This window comes from Lonchura striata, chromosome 33 (genome assembly GCF_050655825.1).
Source record: "Lonchura striata isolate lonStrDom1 chromosome 33, ASM5065582v1, whole genome shotgun sequence".
NCBI lineage: Eukaryota > Metazoa > Chordata > Aves > Passeriformes > Estrildidae > Lonchura > Lonchura striata.
The window spans coordinates 2,665,741-2,690,943 of NC_140735.1; the positions used below are offsets into that span (position 1 = coordinate 2,665,741).

General features: G+C 50.0%; 1 protein-coding gene and 1 long non-coding RNA gene across 2 annotated transcripts; one reads left to right on the forward strand and one right to left on the reverse strand.

Moving 5' to 3' along the window:
• The first annotated feature begins 978 nt into the window (after window positions 1-978).
• On the forward strand, window positions 979-4,989 carry LOC146764436 (uncharacterized). Its single transcript, XR_014950738.1, has 2 exons — window positions 979-3,920; window positions 4,023-4,989. It is a non-coding gene; the product is annotated as an uncharacterized LOC146764436 (long non-coding RNA).
• Window positions 4,990-14,179: 9,190 nt separating this feature from the next.
• On the reverse strand, window positions 14,180-15,954 carry LOC110468559 (olfactory receptor 14J1-like). Its single transcript, XM_021526578.4, has one exon. It carries the CDS (start codon window positions 15,620-15,622, stop codon window positions 14,642-14,644), a length of 981 nt encoding a protein of 326 aa, XP_021382253.3. The 5' UTR covers window positions 15,623-15,954; the 3' UTR covers window positions 14,180-14,641.
• Window positions 15,955-25,203: the final 9,249 nt, after the last annotated feature.

Here is a 25,203-nt window from a genome sequence, read left to right on the forward strand (position 1 = left end):
CACAGAGCTGGCTGTGATGTCACAGAATATGGTGTGAGGCCGTAGATCAGACTCTGCCATCATCGAGGGTGGCTCTGTGGCATGGGAGAGAGTGTTGTGACATCACCAGGTGGCTGTGTAACATCATAGAGCAGGCTGTGACATCACAGAACAGACTGTGACATTGCAGGGTGACTGTGACATCATGGAGTCTTTTGTGACATCACAGCACTGCTGTATTGTTGCAGAGGATAGATAGATATGATTGTTCTCTTAGCTAGCTGAACGTTACTTCTGCCCCTGGATGAATCCTGGAGTGAAATGGACTGTTCCATCCCACCCCCCAAAAGATTGTGGCTCATCCCACACCTCTGTACCTGCCCCTAAAACATCAGAGTCTGTAACCCCATTGGCCCATGCCTTGTCCCAGCCCACCTAGGAGCCCCTGATAAGGGGGCTCCGAGGGGCCATGCGCTCTCTTGGACTTCCTCCCTCTCTTGGACTTTCTCCCCTCTTGCCCTCCTGGGGCTTTCCCTCTCCTGAACCCTTCTCCTTTTGTCTCTCCCCTCCCCCACCCTCTGAGGCCCAGCCACGTGCTACGCCTGAGAGCACGAGGCTTGGGCATTCCTGAATCCTCCAATAAACCTCTCTCCCCAAGAGCAAGCTTCAGAGATCTCTGCCTCCCTCCACCCCCACCGTGCAGGAGAATAATCTTTACACACTGTATGGCATCACAGGGTGACATCATAGAGCTGGATCTATGACATCACAGAGGCTGTGTGACATCACAGAGATGTCTCTGTGACACCACAGGAGGCTGTGTGACATCATAGGGGCAGTGTGACATGACAGAGATGTCTTTGTGACATCACAGAGAGCTGTGTGACATCAAAGGAACAGTGTGACATCACAAAAAATGTCTTTATGAAATCACAGAGATGTCTGTGTGACATCACCAACATGTCTGTGTGACATCACAGAGAGCTGTGTGACATCACAGAGATGTCAGTGTGACATCACAGGGACACTATGACATGACAGAGATGGCTGTGTGACATCACAAAAGTTTTGTGACATAACAGAAATATCCTTGTGACATCACATGAGGCTGTGTGACATCACAGAAATGCCCGTGTGACATCATGGGGATGTGACATCACAGATATGTTTGTCTGGCATCACAGGAGTGTGTGACATCTCCAGGGCCGTGTGACATCACAGGAAGGCTGTGTAATATCACCATGCTTTTTAAAGGCTTTACATTTATTTTTAAGGTTTTCTATGCCTCCTAATGTTACATATGTCTACTAGATTTCTCATGCACTGTTCATGTAAATATTAATTGCCGTAAATTCTTCTTTATAAGAAGAGAGAACTGATGGACTGTTAGTTTAAATAGTGAAGTTAGAAAATAAGCAAATTCATCCTCCAACCCATTGCCGCTTTTAAAATTTCATATATTACAAAAATAAAAAATAAAAGTAACTTCCTTTTACTTTTTAATCTTAATAAGAGTGTGTGAGTTATTTTGTGTCCTAGTGGAACAATGTGACATCACAAGAGGCTGTGTGACATCACAGAAAGCTGTGTGACATCACAGAGGCAGTATGACATCACACAGATGTCCATGTGACATCATAGGAGTCTGTATGACATCACAGAAATGTCCTTGTGACATCACAGGCCCTGTGTGACATCACAGAGATGTCTGTGTGACATCACAGGGTTGTGTGACATCACAGGAGGCTGTGTGACATCACAGGAGGCTGTGTGACATCACAGGAGGCTGTGTGACATCTCAGAGGTGTCTGACATCACAGGAAGGCTGTGTAATATCTCCCTCCTCTTTTAAATGCTTTAAAGTTCTTTTAAAAGTTTTCTATGCCTCCTAATTTTTACATATGTCTACTGGAATTCTCATGCACTGCTCATGTAAATAATAACTGTTGTACATTTTTCTTTAAAAGAAGAGAGAATTGCTGGACTGTTAGTTTAACCTGTGAAGTTAGAGAAGTAGCAATTACATCCTCCAATCCATTGCCACTTTTAAATTTCATATATTACAAAAATAAAAAATAATTGTTACTTCCTGTCGTGGTTTGACACGGAAAGATAATTTTTTCTGGAAGGAAGGGGTCAATTTAGATATTGACCAATTGAAAGTAGACACGCCTCTGAGAACACAGAGGGGTTAAAAGCAAAATTCCCAGGGGAACTCGCTCTCTTCAGTTCCGGTCAGCGTGCAGTGCAGACCTCCCCTGCCCAGCCACGAGCTGGGTGGGGGAGGGGAAGCTCATGGCTTGAGAAAGGTAGGCCGAAAGCCTCAAGGGTGGTGAAAGGACTGGAACCGGGCTGGGCCCTGCAGATGGAAGGGTGGAAGAAATCTGAGATGTCTCCATTTCCCCCCCCAGAGTTCCTCTCCCGAGAGGGAGAGAGAAAGCCGCAAGGAAGGAAGAGCGGGGGGGAGCTGCTGCAAAGTGCCCAGTCGTGTGGGAGTTGCTGGATGTTCGGGCATCGAGCCATCCTGGGAGTTCAGATTTTTAACCCTTTCTTGAGAAAATGAAAGCTTTGTGAATTTTTCTTTCCCCTCCTCGGTTTGAAAGAGAGGAAGAGGGACACTTTGGACCCTGGGATGGGATGTTGGAAGGAGGAATTCTGGATGCGAGGGGGACAAGGAGTGGCTTTTGGCTGGACTTTTCCGTGTTAGCCACAACCTGAACCAATCTTCTCCTTTAAGAGGGACTGTGTTTTGGGAGGATGCCAGCGAATCAAGAGACCTGCTTTAGCTGGGAAAAAGACAAAATTAGAGTGAACAGAGAAAAGGTTAGGGGGTTTGTGGTGGCGCCCCCTTGCCCTGGAAAGGAAAGAGAAGAGAAGAAGATCTCTGTTCTTGAGCCCTCGGCCCCAGGGGAAAATGGGGGGGACTGTGGTCTCAAACAATGAAAAACTGAACTGTTGTTTTCTCCCCTCTTGACAGGGCATCCTTAAAAGGAAAGATCCTAAAAGCAGTCTGACCATCCATGCATTGTGGTGAGAGCACTGTGCATGGCAAGGAGAAGGGTCACCATGGCAAACTTTTTCTCTGGGCGGTGCCATGTGTGACATGGAAACACAGGATGTGGAGCTGTGTTTCTTGGGGGGTCTGTGGCACAGGAGAGACTCTGTTCCCTCGATGGACTGAGTATCGATTGCTTGGAGGGTGGAAACCTGATTGGGGTCCAGATTGTGTCTCACTGTGGTTTGTTGGAGTTGGGTAGTGGGGGGAGGAATGTTTTGCAAGGTTTTCATTTGATCTTTGTGTGGTTTTTTTCCCCCCTTCTTTAGTTTTCTCTTTTCTTTAGTAGTAGTAGTTTAATAAAGTTTTTTTCCTGTTATTAAGCTTGGGCCTGCTTTGCTCTATTCTAGATTCCACTTCACAGCATTCAAAGTAGAGATCACATTTTCATGGGGGCACTGGCATTGTGCCAGTGTCAAACCATGACATTTGGTTCCCTGACCGGGAAAAGATAAGATAAGATCAAATAAGATAAGATAAGATAAGATGGTGATAAGGTGAATGTTGTGAAATGGGATCAGGAGGAATAAGAGCAAAGCATGTGTTGGGTTTTGAGATGAATTGGGGTGGAGATTTAGTGTAAGTTTCTGTTTTATGTAGAATGTGTTGAATGTAATTTTGATAATGATTTTTTTGTAGTCTGTGTTCTCAGAGGCGAAGGGTGGAGTGTCGTGGTTTGACACGGAAAGATAATTTTTTCCGGAAGGAAGGGGTCAATTTAGATATTGACCAATTGAAAGTAGACACGCCTCTGAGAACACAGAGGGGTTAAAAGCAAAATTCCCAGGGGAACTCGCTCTCTTCAGTTCCGGTCAGCGTGCAGTGCAGACCTCCCCTGCCCAGCCACGAGCTGGGTGGGGGAGGGGAAGCCCATGGCCTGAGAAAGGTAGGCCGAAAGCCCCAAGGGTGGTGAAAGGACTGGAACCGGGCTGGGCCCTGCAGATGGAAGGGTGGAAGAAATCTGAGATGTCTCCATTTCCCCCCCCAGAGTTCCTCTCCCGAGAGGGAGAGAGAAAGCCGCAAGGAAGGAAGAGCGGGGGGGAGCTGCTGCAAAGTGCCCAGTCGTGTGGGAGTTGCTGGATGTCCGGGCATCGAGCCATCCTGGGAGTTCAGACTTTTAACCCTTTCTTGAGAAAATGAAAGCTTTGTGAATTTTCCTTTCCCCTCCTCGGTTTGAAAGAGAGGAAGAGGGACACCTTGGACCCTGGGATGGGATGTTGGAAGGAGGAATTCTGGATGGGAGGGGGACAAGGAGTGGCTTTTGGCTGGACTTTTCCGTGTTAGCCACAACCTGAACCAATCTTCTCCTTCAAGAGGGACTGTGTTTTGGGAGGATGCCAGCGAATCAAGAGACCTGCTTCAGCTGGGAAAAAGACAAAATTAGAGTGAACAGAGAAAAGGTTAGGGGGTTTGTGGTGGCGCCCCCTTGCCCTGGAAAGGAAAGAGAAGAGAAGAAGATCTCTGTTCTTGAGCCCTCGGCCCCAGGGGAAAATGGGGGGGACTGTGGTCCCAAACAATGAAAAACTGAACTGTTGTTTTCTCCCCTCTTGACAGGGCATCCTTAAAAGGAAAAATCCTAAAAGCAGTCTGACCATCCATGCATTGTGGTGAGAGCACTGTGCATGGCAAGGAGAAGGGTCACCATGGCAAACTTTTTCTCCGGGCGGTGCCATGTGTGACATGGAAACACAGGATGTGGAGCTGTGTTTCTTGGGGGGTCTGTGGCACAGGAGAGACTCTGTTCCCTCGATGGACTGAGTATCGATTGCTTGGAGGGTGGAAACCTGATTGGGGTCCAGATTGTGTCTCACTGTGGTTTGTTGGAGTTGGGTAGTGGGGGGAGGAATGTTTTGCAAGGTTTTCATTTGATCTTTGTGTGGTTTTTTTCCCCCCTCCTTTAGTTTTCTCTTTTCTTTAGTAGTAGTAGTTTAATAAAGTTTTTTTCCTGTTATTAAGCTTAGGCCTGCTTTGCTCTATTCTAGATTCCACTTCACAGCATTCAAAGTAGAGATCACATTTTCATGGGGGCACTGGCATTGTGCCAGTGTCAAACCATGACACTTCCTTTTACTCTTTTAATCTTAATATGAGTACATGAGTTATTTTGTGTTTTAGTGCAACAGTATGATATGACAGGGGCTGTGTGACATCACATGAAGCTGTGTGACATCACAGGGGCAATATGATGTCACACAAATGTCTGTGTGACATCACGGAGAGCTGTGTGACATCAAAGAAACAGTGTGACATCACAGGACACTGTGTGACACCTCAGGGGCTGTGTGACATCATGCAGCAGGCTGCGGCATCACAGAACCGACTGTGACATTGCAGGGTGAATGTGACATCACAGGGGCAGTGTGACAACACAGAGATGTCTGTGTGATATCACAGAGATGTCATGTGACATCACAGGAATGTCCTTGTGACATCTCAAGAGGCTGTGAGACATCACAGGCATGTGCGACATCACAGGAAGGCAGTGTAATATCAACATGCTCTTTTAAATGTTTTAAAGTTACCTTAAAATTTTATCTGCCTCCTAACTTTTACATATTTCTACTAGACTTCTCATGCACTGTTCATGTAAATAATAATTGCTGTACATTCTTCTTTATAAGAAGGGAGAATTGCTGGACTGTTTGTTTAACCAGTGAAGTTAGAGAAGTAGCAATTACATCCTCCAATCCACTGCCACTGTGGACATTGTGACACTGTGGGGCCTTTGAGACCAAAGGACCAGTGTGACACTGTGGGGCCCTGTGAGACCAAAGGACCAGTGTGACACTGTGGGGCACCAGGGAACTATGGAGGCCATTGTGACACTGAGGGGACTCATGGGATCATGAGGACCATTGGGACACTATGAGGCCCCACGGAATAAGCAAAGCATTGTGACACTGGGAGTCTTCACGGCACCAGTGAGACCATTGTGACCCCCTGGGTGCCCACAGAACCAACAGGACCATTGTGACACTGTGGGCCTCGTGAAACCAAGAGGCCTTTGTGGCACGGCAGGGCTGTGGAACGAAAGGTCCATTGTGAAATTGTGGGGCCTCGTGTCATCAGTGCTCCATTGTGACACTGGGGAACCAAAGAAGATCATTGTGGCACCACAGGGCAGCATGGAACGTAGGGGCCATTGTGACATGATGGAACCCCATCAAGCCAAAGGTTCATTGTTACACTGCAGGGCTTTCTTTGGTTTGGAAAGACAGGTGTCTGCTAAGGAAGGCAGGAGCCTCCACTGTAATGGGAAAAAAAAATGTAGACCCCGTCCCTCCGAATTGTTATAAATTTGAAATTAAGTGGGCTCTCAGGCAAAAATATGGGAGCAGGAATAACAGTTTTTTATTAGGGAAAAAAAAAAAAAAGATAAACAATGCAGTGAACCAAAACAACACTGACAGAGTCAGAATACAACCTGACACCCTCTGGGTCAGGGTGTTGACCACAGTCCAACTGGGAATTATGGCTGTAACCCTCCTGGAGTGTAAGGTGTGGTTCTGTTGGAACAGTGATACTGTTGAAAAAGGGTGTAGTCTTCCTTTGAAGAGGCAGTGGAAGAGGCAGCTGTTCTCCTCAGAAAACCTATCACAGAAAAAGCTGTGCTGGTAGGCCGGAGTCTCAAGACTATATATGCAGGTAGGAATGCTTGGCTCCTCCCTCTGGGCAGAGCATCTCACAATGGGATGTTGTCACTTTTCTCAGTCATGCAGTGGCATTCAGTAGCCCATTAACAGCTGATGTCTCCCTGGAGGGAGGATTGGTTTGTGGAAGAGATAAAGAAAACTGCCCAATTAAGGAAAGATAACTGCCACACCTCTAGCAGATGGCAATGGAATACATCTTGCCTTGCAATCTAGGACAGGGCTGCATGGAACCAAAGCTCCAGAGTGACACAGAGGGGCCTCCTGTCATCAGTGGTCTATTGTGACACTGTGGAGCCAGGGGAGATCAGGAGACCTTTGTGACACAGCAAAGCCCCAGGGTCCAGAGGTCCATTGTGACACTGCAGTGATCATGGAGCAGAGGAGTGACATGTCACTGTGGGGCCTGGGGTACCACGGAGACCTTTGGGACACTGCAGGGCCTCATGGAATCATTGGGACCATTGGGACACTGCAGGGCCTGCTGGAACCTAGGGGCCATTGCCACACTGCAGAAGCCCATCGAACCAAGGGCTATTGTGACACTGCTGGAGCCCATGGAATCAAGGCCCTGTTAGGACACTGCAGGGCCCCGTGGATCCAAGGTGCCACTGTGACACTATGGGGCACCATAAAACCAAGGGAACATGAAACAGGTCTAGCTTTGCCTCCTGGGGACCACCTGAGTAGTCCAGCTGACCTTGGCATGTGGGGGGTCTCTTCTCATCTGCTGCTGAAACACTGGGGCTCCCTGCTTTCCTTCCTATGGAAAAGAACTGTCATTTTCCAAGTGCTCATGGCCAAATTTGGGTTCCACCTCCAACATGGCCTATTGTGACAGACTGGGGGAGATTGTTGGCTGGAAACATTTCATGTGCAGGGGAGGAAGGGGCAGATCCAGCCTTGCCCTGCCCTGGAACCCCAGCCCTGCCCTGCCCTGGAATCCCAATCCCCCCAGAGCCTCTATCCCAGCCCAGCAGTGTCTGCCAGTCCCTGGCACAGCACAGGCAATGCTCCACAGCCACCTCTGGAGCCCCAGCCCAGCTCCTGAGTGACCAAATGACCCCAAGTCCCACCTGGGGGAAGGGCCCAGGAATGCCAAGGGGTATTTAAGGCTGACCACAAGGCAAGCGCACATCTTGACCCTACCTCCTCTTGGAATTTACATCTGAACACCACTGGAATCCAGGAGTTGGTAGCTGTGTGTGTGCTTCTCTGTATCTTTTTCTTCTCTCTCTGTCTATCTTTTTCTATTTCAGTCCTCTTGCAGATGCTGATTAACTTAAAATTGAAAAGGCTTAGAGTTTGTGAAGTTGAATGGGCCAGGTTAATGCATTGAAAACTATTTTTTGTTCACTGAATATAATTTTAAAACTTTTGCCAAAGTTTCTCCGATTTCCTAAAGTTGCCAGTAAAGGCTGCTTTAGTGTTTGTTTTGAGCTCCTGAGAATCTCTTATTGGTATTTCTCCAGTGCCTCCAACTCAGAGGACACAACTAATTTTAATTCCTTTTAAATGTCTCCTTGAGAGAGTTTTTTAGTGGATGGGGGTCAAGGCTTGTGTGTCCTGCTTGGCACAGCCCAGGCAGGGCTTTCACAGCCCCATCCCACACTCCATTTCCCAGCTGGAGCTGCTGGTGCCTCTGAGTTCTGCGGCCCCAGCCCCAGGGACGCTCTCCTTGTCTGCCCATTCCCCCAGGGTCTCTGGGCAGGGATGGCCTCAGTGGGGGCTGCTGACATCCTCAGACACTTGGAGGCTGCTGCTGAATTTTACTGCTCCAGAGGCTTCTTCAGCATTCAGCTCTTCAGTGCAGGAATTCAGTGCCCCAGAACACATTAACAAGCCAAGCCTCTGGGAATAATTTGATTTAAGTTTCCAAATAATTGTGGTTAATTCAACACATTTCAGTGAATGTATTTACAAAGACAGTGAGAAAAGATTTTTTCAGGTCCTGTTTAGATTTTTTTTCCTGTTAATTCATTGCTAAGTGCAATCTCCAATTGACACTGAATCCAAGTACCTCCTCATGCAGTTTGAATAGATATGAAAATCAAGACCCTTTATGGCTGACAATCCATCAGACTGTCCCTACCCCCACCCCACCATTTCCCCCATCCAAGCCCTGGCACTCAGAGCAGCCTTGTGCAAATCTGAGCTCCCTCCAGCCCAGGCTGCACCTGCAGGTTTCATCTCCTGGGCTCCAACTCCCACCTGCTTTCCTTGGAGAAGGAGCTGCCCCAGACACAGAGGGATGTTCATTTATTGCCAGCCACCAAAGACAAGGGAAGGCACATCTCCATCAAATCCTAAAGTCATTCCTCTCCTGGCTATTAAATCCACTTTGCACAGCAGACAGTCTCGGAGAAATGGAAAACTTCTGTGCCCAGCACAGATCCCAAAGTCCCCCCAAACCCTCCGTGCCCCGATTCTGCCCAGATTTGCTCTTTGCACACACGAGTCACAGGCTGAAGTGAGGAGCTCCCTCCATGACCAGAGGAGGAAAAGAGGGAAAGTGGATGAAGAGCTCTCCTGTGCAGAGCCAAGGTCCAAGTGCAGCCCCTGCAGTGGGAACCACAACTCATCAGGTTTGTGTCCTTTGGTCTCAGGGACTGGTGAAACTCAGAGGCACAGAAAGGTTTCTTGCCAACAAACACAAGTTGAACATTGGAACAATTTAATAACCATCACAGCTCTTCCTTCATCTTGCTGCGATATCCCAGCAGCATCTGACATGTCCCCCATCCCCAAGGGATTTTCATACAGGAACAGTTTTAGACAAAGACATAAGAAAATGTAATTGTGTAATACGTATAAATATAAGTAAGGCATTGAATAATTATATATTTATTTTAACTTCAGAAAAATTTGAGAAGTCCCTGAAGTTCAAAGCATGAGACCAGTCAGTGGAGAGGCACTTGAATGACCAGAAAGCATCTGGAGGAATAAATCTGGGAGTAACAGGAAGGACATACATGCAGCTGCTCTAGTGAAGAGATGTCCTTAGACGAGGCCATTTTTAAAAGGAGAAGTGGAAACTGAAGGAAGAGGGACAGGAAAGAATAAACTGAATCTTGGTTACTCAAGTAGATGCGAAGATCAATATTTCTCCTTCTGCCATGAGTACACTTCCAGGAAATTACTGTTCCTAGAGGGAAAACATTGCCATTTCTTAAAAGTACTCAAGTAACCTGGATAATAAAAACATGCCTGTATATTTGGAAACAGGAAGGTATTAAAACTGGTGCCCCTTTCCAGGCAGACATCAGCTGTGTGCCCATGAACAGGCAGTGCCACTTGTGCCCTGAGGTGCCGAGCTGGGATTGGATCTCTCAGAGAGGAGCTGATTGAGAGCAGAGCACCTTGCAAGCTGCAGGTCCCTGCCAGCCCCACAGGGCTCCTGTGCCATCAACATCTGCTCTGCTCCAGTCTGGAACAGGGCCCAGCACGGTGCCGGGATCATCAGAGAGCTGAGGTGTGTGCTGGAATTCCATGCCCTCCCCATGGCACAGCATCCCTGCATTTCCCTGCTCCAGCCTTGGTCTCCAGCACAGCCATGGAGGCTCTTTGGGCTCCTGAGTGTTCCTGCAGCCCCCAAGGGCAGCTGAGCTCTGCCTTGGGCACAGGCAGCCCTGGCCAGTGCAGGCCATGCTCAGCAATTCCTTGTCTGTGCCCGGCCTTGCTGCCAGCCCCGGCAGCGGCTGTGTGGCCCCTCGGTGGCCCTGTGCTGGCCCAGCCATGGTGCCACAGCCCCTGTGCAGCCCAGCCCAGGACAGGAGCATTGCGGCTGGGAACGGCCCCTGTGCCGTGGGGCCCTGGGCAGCCTTGGGGCTCTGTGCCCCATGGCCTCCCTGCTGGGCAGCCTCTGCCAGCTCCTGCAGAGCCCGTGGCACCTGTGGGGCTGCACAGACAGCCCTGCCCGGGCTCTGCCAGCCTCTGGGCCAGCAGAGAGGCGGCCAGGGCTGGCCATGGCCGGGAACAGGTCCTGAGCCCCGCAGGAGATGGAGCTGGGCCACAGCCAAACTCAGCCCAGGGCAGAGCTGGGCTCAGCAGCCAGGGCTGCCCAGGGCTGGCACAGACAGAGGCTGGCGCTGACAAATGTCCTGGGCCCCTCCCTGCTCTGTCCGTGCCCCAAGGGCACAGAGCAGCCTCCTCTCTGGGGCTCTTGCCTGTTTTCAATGCCTGCCCAGGTGCTGGCCCTGCCCCACAAGGCTTGGGCTGAGTCCTGCCCCTGCCCGCTCAGCCAGGCTGAGATGGACACTGATGGTTCCTGTGCCAGGCTCTCCCAGCCCAGCCCAGCTCCCTGCCAGCTCTGCCAGCTGCCCTGAGCTCTGGGCAGCACCAAGGGCCTCTCCCCAGCACAGCCCAGCCGGCTCTGGCCCCACAGCTCTGCTCAGCCCAGGCTGCTCTGGGCACTGCCCCACGGCCTCAGCCCCTGCCAAGGGCACAGCAGCAGCTGCAGCTCAGCCAGGACTCAGCCCCACCATGGGGGAAGGGGCTTGGCCAAGGCCAAAGGAGCTCCCTGGCTGCCCTGCTCCCCTCTGCCTGAGGTGCTGAGAGCTCTGCAGCCCCTCCTGCCATCCCATCTGCCCAGGCCAGCACAAGAGCCCCAGCCCTGGGGCCCTCCAGAGCTGCTCCTGCTCCAGGCCCAGGGCCCATCCCAGAGCTGGGGCAGCCACAGAGCTGTGCCCATTTCTGCTCGTTGCTGCTCTGATGGGGATGCATCCTCAGCCACTTGGAGGCTGCTGATGAATTTTACCGCTCCAGTGGCTTCTTCTTTCTTGAGCTCTTCAGTTCAGGAATTAAGTGAGAAATACTCATAAACATTTTGTCTAAATGCCCAAGCAAGAAAAGCCACTGGGAATAACTGAAGTTTTCAATCCTTCGGTGGTTACTTCGACAGATTTCAGAAGTTATTTCAAAGTGAAAATGTAGTATATTGAAAATTATGGAGAGAGAATATTTTGCCCTGTTTTCTTTTCCTGTTTATAGATTGATATGGGCTCTGTCCAATTGATATTGCCCCCCAGCACCTTCTAATGCAGCCTGAATAGAGATGAAAATCAAGATCCTTCATGGCTGACAATCAATAACACTTTGTCTCCAATCCCTCCCCACCATTTCCCTCATCCATCCCCTGGCACTGCTATGGATCAGGAATGGTGTGGCCAGCAGGAGCAGGGCAGTGATTCTTCCCCTGTGCTCAGCACTGCTTGGATAGCACCTCGAGTGCTTTGTCCAGTTCTGGGGTCCCCAATTTAGGAAGTGTCAGAGTCCAGGACATCCCTCTGATTGCCTTGGCTGTCTTGAGACCCTGGCAGGGATCTTGGAGACCCTGGCAAGAAGTCAAAAAACATCTGTGTCTTCAATTTAAGCCTGTTGCCCTGGCTGTCTTGAGACCCTGGCAGGGATCTTGGAGACCCTGGCAAGAAATCAAAAAACATCTGTGGCTTCAATTAAAGCCTGTGGAAAGCTGTCAACTCTGGATGATGAATTACAAGTCACAAGGGTTTTAGTAGTGTGATATTTGAACTAACACAGGATGGAAAAATAGAATTTTGGGATCTTTAGAATGGGGTTCAGGAGACAAGATGGAGGGATTTTGTTGTCTCCCAACCTTCTTCTTTTTCTTCTTGTCCTCCATGTCTTGGTGTGAAAGTGACACTTTTCTATTGGTTTAAGGTAGAGATTCACTTTCTAACATAGGTGATGGGAATTGGTGAAGAAATTGTAAACATACAGATGTTGTTTTGAGTATATAATGTGGGAGCCGCCCAGGCCGGACTGATATGGCTTCTGTACTAGGCAGACTACAGCAGTTCAGAGAAAGAATAGACAGATAAGAAGAAATAAACAACCCTGAAAAGGCAACTGAAATCATTCCATGACTCCTCATTTAACTGTGTTCGGGCTAGGGAAGCAAAGACTCTTGGATCTCTCTTGGGGTCACCCTGACCTTCAGGAACCACAAGAGAGAGAAATCCACAAGAAAGGACATGGAGGGGCTGGACCGTGTCCACAGAAGGACAACAAGGCTGGGGAGGGGTCTGGAGCACAAGTCCTGTCAGAGCGACTGAGGGAGCTGGGGTTGTTGATCCTAGAGAAGAGGAGGCTCAGGTGAGACCTCATCACTCTCTACAACTCCCTGACAGGAGGCTGCAGCCAGGTGGGACTCAGGGTCTTTTCCCAGGGAACAGGGACACAACAAGAGGACACAGCCTTCAGCTACAGCAGGGGATGTTTAGGCTGGACATCAGGATATATTCTTCACACAAAGGGTGACTGGGCATTGGAATGGGCTGCCCAGGGAGGTGGGTGAGTCACTGTCCCTGGAAGTGTTTCAGGAAAGACTGGATGTGGCACTCAGGGCCATGGTCTGGGTGACAAGATGGTGTTGGGTCCCAGGTTGGACTTGATGCTCTCCAAGGCCTTTTCCAGCCTGGTTGATTCTCTGATGACTGTGACACTGCAGGGCCCTGGGGAAGCAAGGGGCCATTGTGACACTGTGGGGCCTGGTGTCACTAAGAGGCCCATGGTGACACTGTGTACGACATGGCACCACAGAGCCATGGGGACATTGTGACACGGTGGGGCTGAATGGGAGAAAGGAGTGCATTTTGACAGTCTGGGTCCTGGTGGAACCAAGAGATCACTGTGACCCTGCAGGGCCTGTGGAACCAAGAGTCCATGGTGCCACTGTGAAACCAAGGAGAACCTTGGAAGAGCCTGAGGATAATGGAACCAAGGGGCCATTGCTTCATTGCAAGGACTCTGGGAACTGAGGGAAAAATTGTGACACTGTGGTGCCCCATGAAACCCAGGGTCCCTGGTGACACTGCAGGATCTTGTGTCACCAGGGCTCCGTTGAGACACAACAGCACCAAGGAATTCATTGTGGCACTCTGAGGCCTCGTGGAACCAAGAGGCCACTGTGACCCTGCAGTGCCTGTGGAACCCTGCAGAGCTTTGTGACAGAGCAGGACCTCGTGTCATGATGGGGCCATTGTGACATTGCCGAGCCCCATGGAACTGAGGGGCCAGTGCTGCTCCTCAAGAACTCACGGAATGAAGGAAACATGTTTGACACCGTGGTGGCCCTTGGGACCAAGAGGCCATTGTGACACTGTGGGACCAAGGAGAGCATTGCTGCCCTGCCAGACCTCATGAAACCAAGGATCCACTGTGACACTGCAGGACCTTGGGGGACCACAGTGATTATTGTGACACTTCAGGGCCCAAGGATCCAAGGGACTTTGTGACACCAAGGGGTCCCATGGAACTAAAGGGACATTGTGTCACTGGGAGGCCTCACGGAATTGTGGAGACCATTGGGACACTCTGGAGCCTCATGGAACCATGGTGATACCAAGTTGTCTGTGAGAGTTGATCTGCTGGAGGGTAGGAGGGCTCTGCACAGGGCCCTGGACAGGCTGGATCCAGGAACCAAACCCAACAAGGTGAGGTTTAACAAGTCCAAGTGCAGGGTCCTGCACTTTGGCCACAACAACCCCTGCAGTGCTACAGGCTGGGGACAGAATGGCTGGACAGCAGCCAGGCAGAAAGGGACCTGCAGGGACTGATGGACAGCAGGCTGGACATGAGCCAGCAGTGTTCCCAGGTGGCCAAGAAGGGCAATGGCTCCTGGCCTGGATCAGGAATGGTGTGGTCAGCAGGACCACAGCTGCTATGCCAGCATTGATCTGCCCCAGCTCTGCACACAGACGTTGCTGCTGCAGCTCCAGAGAAGGCAACAAAAGGGCATCTCTGCAGAAAACTCTGCTGGGAGATCCTTTAGTTCCTTTAAATCCACTGAGAGCACAGCTCCTTATTTAAAGAGTCTGGGCACAGGGAAGGAGAAGAGAATGAAAATGAGAAATCCACAAACCATGACATTTTTTGTCGAAAATATTAAAATATAAAAAAAAGGAAAATAACCTCCAAAGGAAAACAACAAGAAGTATCAAAGATTACTTTTATTACAAATGATTTGCCAAAATTGGCCAGCTGTTTCATGTTCCTGAAAGCATCCAGTCATCAGTGTCCACACTGCAGCCTTGAGCTCCTGGTTCCTCAGGCTGTAGATGAGGGGGTTCAGGGCTGGAGGCACCACTGAATAAAGAACTGACAGGGCAAGATCCAGGGATGGGGACGAGATGGAAGGGGGCTTCAGGTAGGCAAACACTGCAGTGCTGACAAACAGAGAGACCACGGCCAGGTGAGGGAGGCAGGTGGAAAAGGCTTTGTGTCTTCCCTGCTCCGAGGGGATCCTCAGCACAGCCCTGAAGATCTGCACATAGGAGAAAACAATGAACACAAAACAACCAAATACCAAACAGGCACTAGGAGCAAGAAGCCCAAGTTCCCTGACATGGGAACTGGAGCAGGAGAGCTTGAGAATCTGTGGGATTTCACAGAAGAACTGGCCCAGGGCATTGCCATGGCACAGGGGCAGGGAAAATATATTAGCTGTGTGCAGCAGTGAATAGAGAAAGGCACTGGCCCAGGCGGCTGCTGCCATGTGGGCACAAGCTCTGCTGCCCAGGAGGGTCCCGTAGTGCAGGGGTTTGCAGATGGACACATAGCGGTCGTAGCACATGATGGTCAGGAGGAAAAGCTCTGCTGAGATGAAAAAGACAAAGAAAAAGAGCTGGGCAGCACATCCTGTGTAGGAGATGTTCCTGGTGTCCCAGAGGGAATTGTGCATGGCTTTGGGGACAGTGGTGCAGATGGAGCCCAGGTCGCTGAGGGCCAGGTTGAGCAGGAAGAAGAACATGGGCGTGTGCAGGTGGTGGCCGCAGGCTACGGCGCTGATGATGAGGCCGTTGCCCAGGAGGGCAGCCAGGGAGATGCCCAGGAAGAGGCAGAAGTGCAGGAGCTGCAGCTGCCGCGTGTCTGCCAGTGCCAGCAGGAGGAAGTGGCTGATGGAGCTGCTGTTGGACATTTGCTGTGGCTGCACATGGGCACCTGTTCATGGAGAAAGGAAAGGGACAAGTCAGGAGAGGCTGCTTGGAGCCAAACCTGGGCCATTCCCTGTAGCCTGTTGTGCTGGGACTCACACACCCTTGTTCCTGCTCTTGGAAAACCTTCACCCAGGTCCCTGCCTGAGCTCCAGCTGTGCTGGCTGAGTGTGCCAGAGCAGCCAGGGCTGTGTGTGGAAGCTCTTGAGGAGCCATCCCTGCCCCACTGCCCTGTGTTTGTGGCCATGTGGCAGAGGGACAAGGCTGGATATTAGGATTTGTCAGGGGAATTGCTCGTAGTGCAGAAGGGCTTGGTACCATCTGCACTACCAAGTCTGGAGGACATGGACAGCAGGGAAAATATGTAGGGAATGTTTTTCCTACCCACACAGCATTTATGGCTCTCTGAAGTCAGAAATCCCCAGCATTCCTACTGCACTCAGAGTTTGTCACTGAGAGATGTGAGAGGCAAAGTATTCCCTGTGGCTGAGGGAAGCTGAGGGGCTGGATGGGCTTGTTCCCCCAGCACTGCTCTGTTCAGCCCCCTCTCCTTCCCTGAGCATGTCCCTGGGCCTGGATATCCCCTCCTGAGAGGTGCCTTGTCCCTGCCAGCGCTCACAGAGCCCATCCCACCCTGTGTGCCCTCGACCCAGCCCTACAGAAACCTGCCTGTGTGCAGGGCCCTGGCTGGGGCAGGCTCTGTGTGCAGCTGGGCAAGGGCAGCTCAGGAGAGCCCTGCTGGGCCCTGCAGAGGTGATGCTGCTGCTGCCCAGGGCTGAGGAGTGGCTGAAGGCCCTTTGGGAGGCTCCCAGCAGAGACACTGACCAGCCAAAGTCACAGTTCTGGAGTCTCTGTCCAAACATTCATTGGTGATCCTGTGTTTCCCTTTCAACTCAGAATGTTCTGTCATTTGGGATTAAAATACCTGTTCTGCTTCTCTCAACCCCCTGTTGTCTATAATTAAAGGAGAAAAAAGCCCTTGCAACAGTGTTAGAACAGTGAAGTAAAAACAAGACCTTTATTGGAACTTCCAGGTGTCCCAGTGGGGATGAGGCACACCTGGCCCCTGATTTCAACAATTCATTAAGGTTGATTAAGTAGGATAGTTTACAAGGACATTCGAAAGAATATTCACTTGTCCCAGTTACACACCCCTGGCTCAACCCGTTGGAGTAGGTCCAAAGACATTTTTCCCCCAGGTTTCGTTATCACTGCTGGCATACAAAAACCAAAATGTTCTTCTTGTAGGTCCTCATCCTGTTGAAAAGACTATATAATATTCAAAAATGCATCTATACAGTCAGGTTATTTTTCTAAATTCTAAGAGAAACCATAAAGAAATGTACTAGAGTTAATTAAATATTATAGATATAGAGGTATATAATAACACTTTATGAGTATTCAGTAAGAGTTTAAGAGAGCTAATCAAGAGTTTAATAGAAATAATAAAGGATTATAGTTTTCTAAGTATATAACTATAACCCTAGGCTTACCTTCTTTGGGAAGTGTCCTCCGGAGCTGTGCCCAGGCTGGTCTGGAGCTGGGAGCAGCCCTGCCCCAGCCAGCCCCTCTCAGCAGCAGCACCTGCCCTGCTCAGGGTGGCTCCTTCCCCCCACAGCTCCTGGCCAGCGCTGGGAGCAGCTCCAGGGCCGGCTGAGAGCTGTCCCTGGCAGGCAGCAGAGTCCCTGGCCCAGCACAGCGCCCTGGGCTGCAGGACCCTGCTCTGCAGGACAGCCTTGGGCACCCCTGGCTGCTCTGCACAGGAGATGAGCAGAGAATGCACTCACAGGGTCTGTGGGCATTGGCATGTTCCAGCTTTAGGAGATCTCTCCAGGAGCTGCAGCTGCATTGTCCTGCAGCCAGAGGTTCCTGTGCCAAGGGCTGGCAGTGATTCTGCCCCAGGCACTTCTCAGCCCCTTCCCAGCCCTGACTGATTGAAGCTCTCTGCGCCTCTGTGCTGTGCCCGGGCTGGCTGCAGGCAGTGCCCCAGCCCTGCTGGGCTGGCAGAAGAGCTGCTCAGCAAGAGAAATGTGCTTTTGAAGCTCTGCTTGGTTACCAGGATCACCCTCTGTGCCAGGAGCCCGGCCCAGCTCAGCAGCACAGACACAACACAAGGACTTTAATGAACCTCTGGGGCTTTGTGCTCAGGCCCTGAACATCAGGCCCTGAGAGGGAGCTGCAGAAACCTCTCCAGAACCCCAAGTCAGAATCCAACTCCAAAGTTTCTTGGACTTTTAATGGGTCCCACTGAGAGACACGACTGAGAAAGTGTCCCCAGGCCCCAGGCAGAGCAGAGAACTGGAGGCACTGATGACAGGAGGGAACAAAGAGAAGCCAAGTCTTGGTGCCCTGGGGCACAGCAGGGTCTGTGCCACCAAGGGCTGTGAGGAGACACCTTGTCCTGAGGTCCTGGGGCCTCCTGCCACATTCCCAGTCAGGCTGGGCACTGTCAGCCCCTGGTCCTGCCCTCAGCATCCCCCCCTAGCCCACATCCCAGTGGCCTCAAGGATCTGCTGGAAGGAGTCCCTGGGGAGCCTTGGTCAGGAATGGCTCTGGGGGCTCCTTCATGCTTCCAGGGACAGCAGGTTTTTCAAAGGACTTTGGCTTTTGCTTTTGGCCTTGGAGTCTCTGTTAGGTTTCTGCAATCATGGCTTCCAATTATCTGCTGTAATTAGTCCCTGGGGAGGCTTTGTCAGGAACAACACTCAGTGGGCCCATTAATTCTTCAAGGTACTTCAGTTCTTTTAAGGTACTTGGTGTTTGCCTTTTGCTACAGACTCTGTGAGAGGTTTGTGCATTCATGGCCCCAATTATCTGCTTTAATGAGTCTCTTGAGAGCTTTGTACTTACACTCAGTGGGGCTCATGAATACTTTGAGATTCTTAACTTTTGTAAGATACTTTGGATTTTCCTTTCCACATTGAGAGTTCTTTGTGCCATTTTCAGTCTCTGAGAGGTGTTTGTGCCATCCTGGCCTCCAGTTCTCTCCTCCAAGGACTCTATGAAGAGCCTGTGGTATAGATGGACCTTTGTGGTTCCCATTAATGCTTTAGTCTCCAACCACTTTGGGGTTTTCCTCTGACTTTGACTCCGGGAAAGGTTTGTGCAATCTCCTCTCAGGCCCTGAGGTTCCAAGGCTCAGCTCCAAATGCACCACTGGGCTCATTAGGATCAAGCAAATCCTGACAAACCATGGCTCTGCCTCAATTTCTCTCTGCTCTTGTGCAGTTTGTCAGGAAGTTTCTGTAGTGGTTTTGGTTCACCAATTTGAGATTTCTTGGCCAATGCATCAATTAGTGTGGTGGGTTCAGTGTTGGCTAATTACCAGTGCACTCACTAGAATATTCTTACTCATTTCCTGCTGTGAGATAGGATTAGGAGAAAGGCTAAGTGGGCTCAAAGCCTTAAAAGAGTGTCAAGAAAAGTTTGTTAAGAGAAACTAAATGAAAGAGTAATAAGAATCTGAACAAAATTTTCAGAACACTTCCTCTCTCCATACAACCTGACAATGTAGAGGCAAAACCTGAAATTTTCAGTCAGTTTACCACCTCTAGAATATTCTAATCTTTCTTCAGTTCACATCAGGAGAGAAGTACCTCTTGTTAATGTTTTGGAGAATTCTCCACAAGAAAACAGTTATCTCATGGCTTTTCATTTCCACAAATAGCAGCTGCCTGGAAAAATCTGCAATCGTGAACTCCCTCCCATCTTTTTCCACCTTTTCCCACAGCTGTGCTTATGGGCCATGCAAGTTATGGGGTATTAGTTTCGAGATGAGTTGTTTAAGAGCAAAGGTTCTCTTCATCTATTTCTGAAATCATCTCTGGGAACAGAGGTCTTCTTCTCTACCTGAGGGCACAGGGTCTCATCACTGTTCTCCCTTTCTCTGTTCAAACTTCTCAATGGAGATCACAGCTACTGCAAGATTTACTTACTTTAGCACGGAGGCCTTTGCTGAAACAAGTCATCTCCCCATACTTTTCAATGCCTTACTGGGAAAAAGAGAGTCTGATGTATCAATGACATCCTCCTCCATAGCTTCAGCAGAGGATTCCAGCCCCAAGATCAAGGCATCTCCTCATCCCTCCCACCTCGGATTCAACTTCCCCTTCCCTGCCCTCGGTGTGTCCATGCTGCTCCTCTGTGTGCCTGCCCTCTGTCCTTTTCTCTCACTGGAGGGAGGATGGCAGCACTGGAAGAGTCAATATCTGCTCGAGGCTGCAGATGGTTCCGTGAGCCCAGCTGGGCTCAGTGGCCAATTCTAATTTTGGCCATGGTCCCTTGTACATGAAGACCAGTACTTTTCCATAGGAATGAAGGAACAAAGTGCCACTTCTTTAGGGGCAGATGAGAGGTGACCACCAGAGGACAGGTCCAGCCAGAGCTGCCAGATTTTGTTCTGAGAGATACCCTTGAATATCAGAAATTTTTTGGCAGAGTGTCAGTTTTGGCAATGGGCATCTGAAAAGATGGACGGTTCTTTTCCATAGCAAGGAAAGCACAGAGCCCCAGTGCTCCAGGAGCTGATGAGAGGCAGGCCTTGACATCCCAACATCAACCAGACATGTCAGGTGGCCCCTGGGAGGCCAAGCCAGACAGACCTGGTCCATGTTCCCTCGCTTCCATGTGGCCCCACAATGTCCCAATGGTCCCTTGCTTCCAGGAGGCTCTGAGGTGTCACAATGTCCCCTTGGTGACACGAGGCCCTGAAGGGTCAGAATGGTCTCCATGGTTCCATCAAGCCCCACAGAGTCACAATGGTCTCTGGGTCCATGAAGCCCCACGGTGTCACCATGGCCCCTTGGTTCCATGGGCTCCAGTGGTGCCACAATGATCCCCTTGGTTCCATGAGGTGCCCACAGTGTCACAGTGATCTCTATGGGAAGGAAAGAACCGAGCCCCAGTGTGGCAGGGGCAGCCACCAGAGGCCAAAGCCAGCCAGACTTGATGGTACTGGCAGATTTTGCTTGGGAGCAACCCTTGGATATAGGGAATTTTAGAGGTGGAATCCCAATTTCAGATATGGACATCTGGAGGAGAAGGAGGGTTCATTCCATAGGAAGGAAAGGACGGAACACCAGTGTTTAAGGGGCAGATAAATGGCAGCCACCAGAGGTCTAAGGCAGCCAGACTTCTCTGTCCTGATAGCTTTTGTCTGAAAACAACCCTTGGATATATGGAATTTGGGAGGTGGAATCCCAGTTTCTGCCATTTCTCCGTATATGTGGATGTTTATTTCTATAAGAATTAAAACACAGAAGCAAAGTGTTTCTAAGGGAGGGGAGGGGAGGGGAGGGGAGGGGAGGGGAGGGGGGGGAGGGGAGGGGAGGGGAGGGGAGGGGAGGGGAGGGGAGGGGAGGAGAGGGGAGGAGAGGAGAGGAGAGGAGAGGAGAGGAGAGGAGAGGAGAGGAGAGGAGAGGAGAGGAGAGGAGAGGAGAGGAGAGGAGAGGAGAGGAGAGGAGAGGAGAGGAGAGGAGAGGAGAGGAGAGGAGAGGAGAGGAGAGGAGAGGAGAGGAGAGGAGAGGAGAGGAGAGGAGAGGAGAGGAGAGGAGAGGAGAGGAGAGGAGAGGAGAGGAGAGGAGAGGAGAGGAGAGGAGAGGAGAGGAGAGGAGAGGAGAGGAGAGGAGAGGAGAGGAGAGGAGAGGAGAGGAGAGGAGAGGAGAGGAGAGGAGAGGAGAGGAGAGGAGAGGAGAGGAGAGGAGAGGAGAGGAGAGGAGAGGAGAGGAGAGGAGAGGAGAGGAGAGGAGAGGAGAGGAGAGGAGAGGAGAGGAGAGGCTCCTCTGAGGCTAAGCCAGTCAGACCTGTTTCCCCTGGCAGCTCTTGTCATGGAGTAACCCTTTGATATATGGAATTTGGGATGAAGAATCTCAGTTTTGACCATGGACACCTTGAGAAGAAAGAAGGTTCTTTTCCATTAGAAGGAAAGCACTGAGCTCCAGTGTTTCAAAAGCAGATGAAAGAGGCCCCCAAGAGGCCAAAGGCAGCCAGACCTGTCTGTCCTGGCAGCTTGCACTTGGGTGCAATCCTTGGATGTACGGAGTTTTGGAGGTGGAATCCCAGTTTTAGCCATGGGTGCCTGGACAGGAAGAAGAGTTCTTTTCATTAGGAAGGAAAGCACAGAGCCCCAGTGTTTCAGAGGCACATGAGTGCCAGAACTCAGGAAGCCAAGGCCAGCCAGATTTGTGATTCCTGGCATCATTTTTCTGGAAGCTATCCTTGTATATAGGGAATACTGGAGGCAGATGCCAAATTTTGGCCATGGGTGCCTGGCTGAGATGGATGCTTTTTGCCCATAAGCAAGAAAAGAACATGGATGCAGTGTCTGAAAAGCAGATGAGGTGGCCCCTGGATGGCCAAGAAAGCCAGAGCTGTTTCTATTGGCAGATTTAATCAGGGAACAATCTTTGCAGATAAGGAAATTTGGGGAAGGAATCCCAGTTTTGGCCATAGGCCCCTGGAGAAGAAGGACAGTTCTCTCCCATAGGATGAGGAAGAAAAGAGTCAATTGTGACCCTGGGGTCCCACAGAACCAAGGGGCCATGGTGACACAGCGGGGCCACGTGGATCCAGTGGTCCATTGTGACACTGTGAATCCAAGGAGACCATGGAGACACCCCCAGAACCTCATGGAACCAAGGAATCCATGGTGACCCAGTGGGCTGCATGGAGCCAATGGTCCATTGTGTCACTGCCCATCCAAGGAGGGCATTTGGACATTGTGGAAGCTCATGGAGTGAGGTGGCCACTGTGGCACTGAAGAACTTCATGACACCAAATATCCATGGGGACACAGCAGGGTATCATGTAACCCAGGAACCGCTGTTGGCAGTGTGGAAACTCCTGGAACCAGGGGCCGTTTTGGCACTGCAGCACCAACACACCTGCTGCACCTTGTCCCCTGCCCTGCACAGCTCCTTGGGAGGCACGGCAGGAGCAGCACCTTGGGAGCCTCGGGAATGCCCCTCTGGGATCCATGGCACACACTCCCAGGGGCTGGAATTCCAGTTCCCAGCCAGGAAAAGATGTTCCTGCCCTTGAAGGCAAAGCTCTTCTGGAAGAGCCAAAAGCCAAGTGAAGCATGATCTTAAAGTAACATTTCACTGCCAGCCTTCATAACTTCACCCATGGTTGTTGTAGCTCATGGATTGGGAATTAAATCGGGGCAGGGTCTTTGGTGGGAGCTGCCCTGGGTCAAGGGAGACACTGAGAGAGAAACAGAGCAGGCAAAGGAAGGCAGGAAAGGAGGTGTTTTGGTTTGGAATGAGAGGTGTTTGCTAAGGAAGGCAGGGGACTCCCCTGAAATGGAAAAATGTAGACTCTTTCCTTCTGAATTGGTATAAATTTGAAATTAAGTGGGCCGGTCAGGTAAAAATATGGGAGCAGGAATAACAGCTTTTTATTAGGGAAGAAAATGAAAATGTGAACAATGCAGTAAACTAAAACAACAGTGACAGAGTCAGAATATAACCTGACACCCTGTTGGACAGGGTGTTGGCCACAGTCCAATTGGAATGGTGGCTGCAGTCCTCCTGCAGTGTCAGGTGTGGTTCTGTTGGAGAAGTGATCCTGTAGAAAAGGGTGTCTTCCTCTAAAGAGGAAGAGGCAGCTGTTCCTCTGAGAAATCCAGCACAGGAAAAGCTGTGTTGGTGGGCCAGAATCTCAAGACTAGATGCAGGTAGGAATGCTTGGCTCCTCCCTCTGGGCGGGGCATCTCACAATGGGATGTTACAGTTCTTATCAGTCATGCAGTGACATTCAATGGTTCATTATCAGCAAATGTCTCCCCTGAGGGAGGATTGATTGTGGAAGAGATAAGGAAAAACTGCCCACTTAACACAGGACAGCTGCCATACAGATGGCAAAAAGAACACATCTTGCTTTTCAGTCTGGGACAGGAGGTCACAAACAAAATCAGCTGAGAAGGCAGCACTCTGAAAAACAAACCAGAACTGACAGAAAATGAATGGGACAGAAATCAATAATTCTGATAGTTTTACTTATTATCAAAATAAATCACACCCACCCAGCCCCGCACAATCCTGACCCCACAACCTCAAATTTGGATCTCACTTCTCCCGATCGCCTTCCAACCCCATCTCATCCTGGAGGCTGAGGAATTGAACAATTTTGGCATGGGACTGAGGTGGGAAACAGCCATTTTGAGGTAGGATTGAGTCACTTTGAGATGACAGACCAATCCACCTTGGCTTTTGGAGTGCAAAGATATGGAGAATACTACCAGATATGCCCCAAGAAACCACAAATCCTCCAGTATATGTTCCCAAACAGTAAATTCCACCTCAAATACTTCTTAACTGGTGGGACTTCTGTCATCTCTGGTCAATACTCTTTTAAATAATTTTTCATGTGTTTTTAAGTCATAAAGACAAATCAGGAATAAATTAGGGCCAAACCAAAACCAGAGACCCCTTGAGCATCCCCTGGACACTGGACAAAGCAAACTCAGCAGAAATCAAATGTAACCCTCCATAAAATGCCTTGAGGAAGATTTGCTCTTCCCACAAGTCATTTCTGATGGAAACACAAATAAATCCCAAACATTAATAGACCAAAAACAGAAGCAATTCTCTGGCAATTCCAAATTTCATCAGTTCCAGCACAGCTCCAGCTCAGATGCTGGCAGGTTCCAAAAAAAAAAAAAAAAAAAAACAAAACATGGAAATTTGGCCCAATACAGATTATTAAAAGGAAGGGAAAGCTCTGTGTAGCTGTCACAAAGGTGACAGGGACCAATAAAATAATGCTTCTCCCCTCAAAGCCCGTGAATTCAGGAGTTATTTGGGAATTTAGCTACTTGAGCTGGGCATCTTGTAGGATTTAAGTAGCCTTGTGTTCCTCACTTTGGGGTGAATGATCCTTGTCAGTCTTGCTGGCATCATTTGGTCCCTTTCCTCCAGTGATTTTAACAGACTTTTCAAAGAAGGAAAACAAAATATTTTCTTTACACTGGCCACCCAGAACAGCCATTTTCCTCACAAGTTCTCCCAAAAGTCACTCAGAGGAAGCTGCATCCAATTTTCCAAGAGTTCCTCCAGAAAGAGCCACAAACTCCTCAGAGGAGAGAACCATGCTGTTGTCAAAGGCACTTGGGGTCAGACAACAGTGCCCTGAACTCACTGTGCAAAATAATGTTGCAATCCAGATAATAAAATTGTTAGAGAGATGCCTGTGCCCCAATTAAGGAGCTCAGGCGACCAAATCCAAAGTGGATTTTATTGACCAGTAAATGTGATGTAGAGAGAGAGATGGAAAGAAAGAGAAAAAGGTAGGAGAACAAGGCAGTAACAGGGACAGAGATCTCCCCTGGGGCAGGACAAGTGTGACATTGTCCCCTGTGTGCGTGGCCTTCCCAGGGTGGGGGTTTTACACCTGAGCCAGTTTGGGTAAGGGGGGTGGTGTTCACCCCCCACCCCGAGCAGGGATTGCCTCACTGTTTCAGGTTACAGTGTCAGATGTAACCAAAAGTGTTTTCAGTCCCCATCTCCATAAACTGTTATCAACAGGTGGGGCAGTGTTCTTTATCTCTTCCATGCCTCAGCCCTGA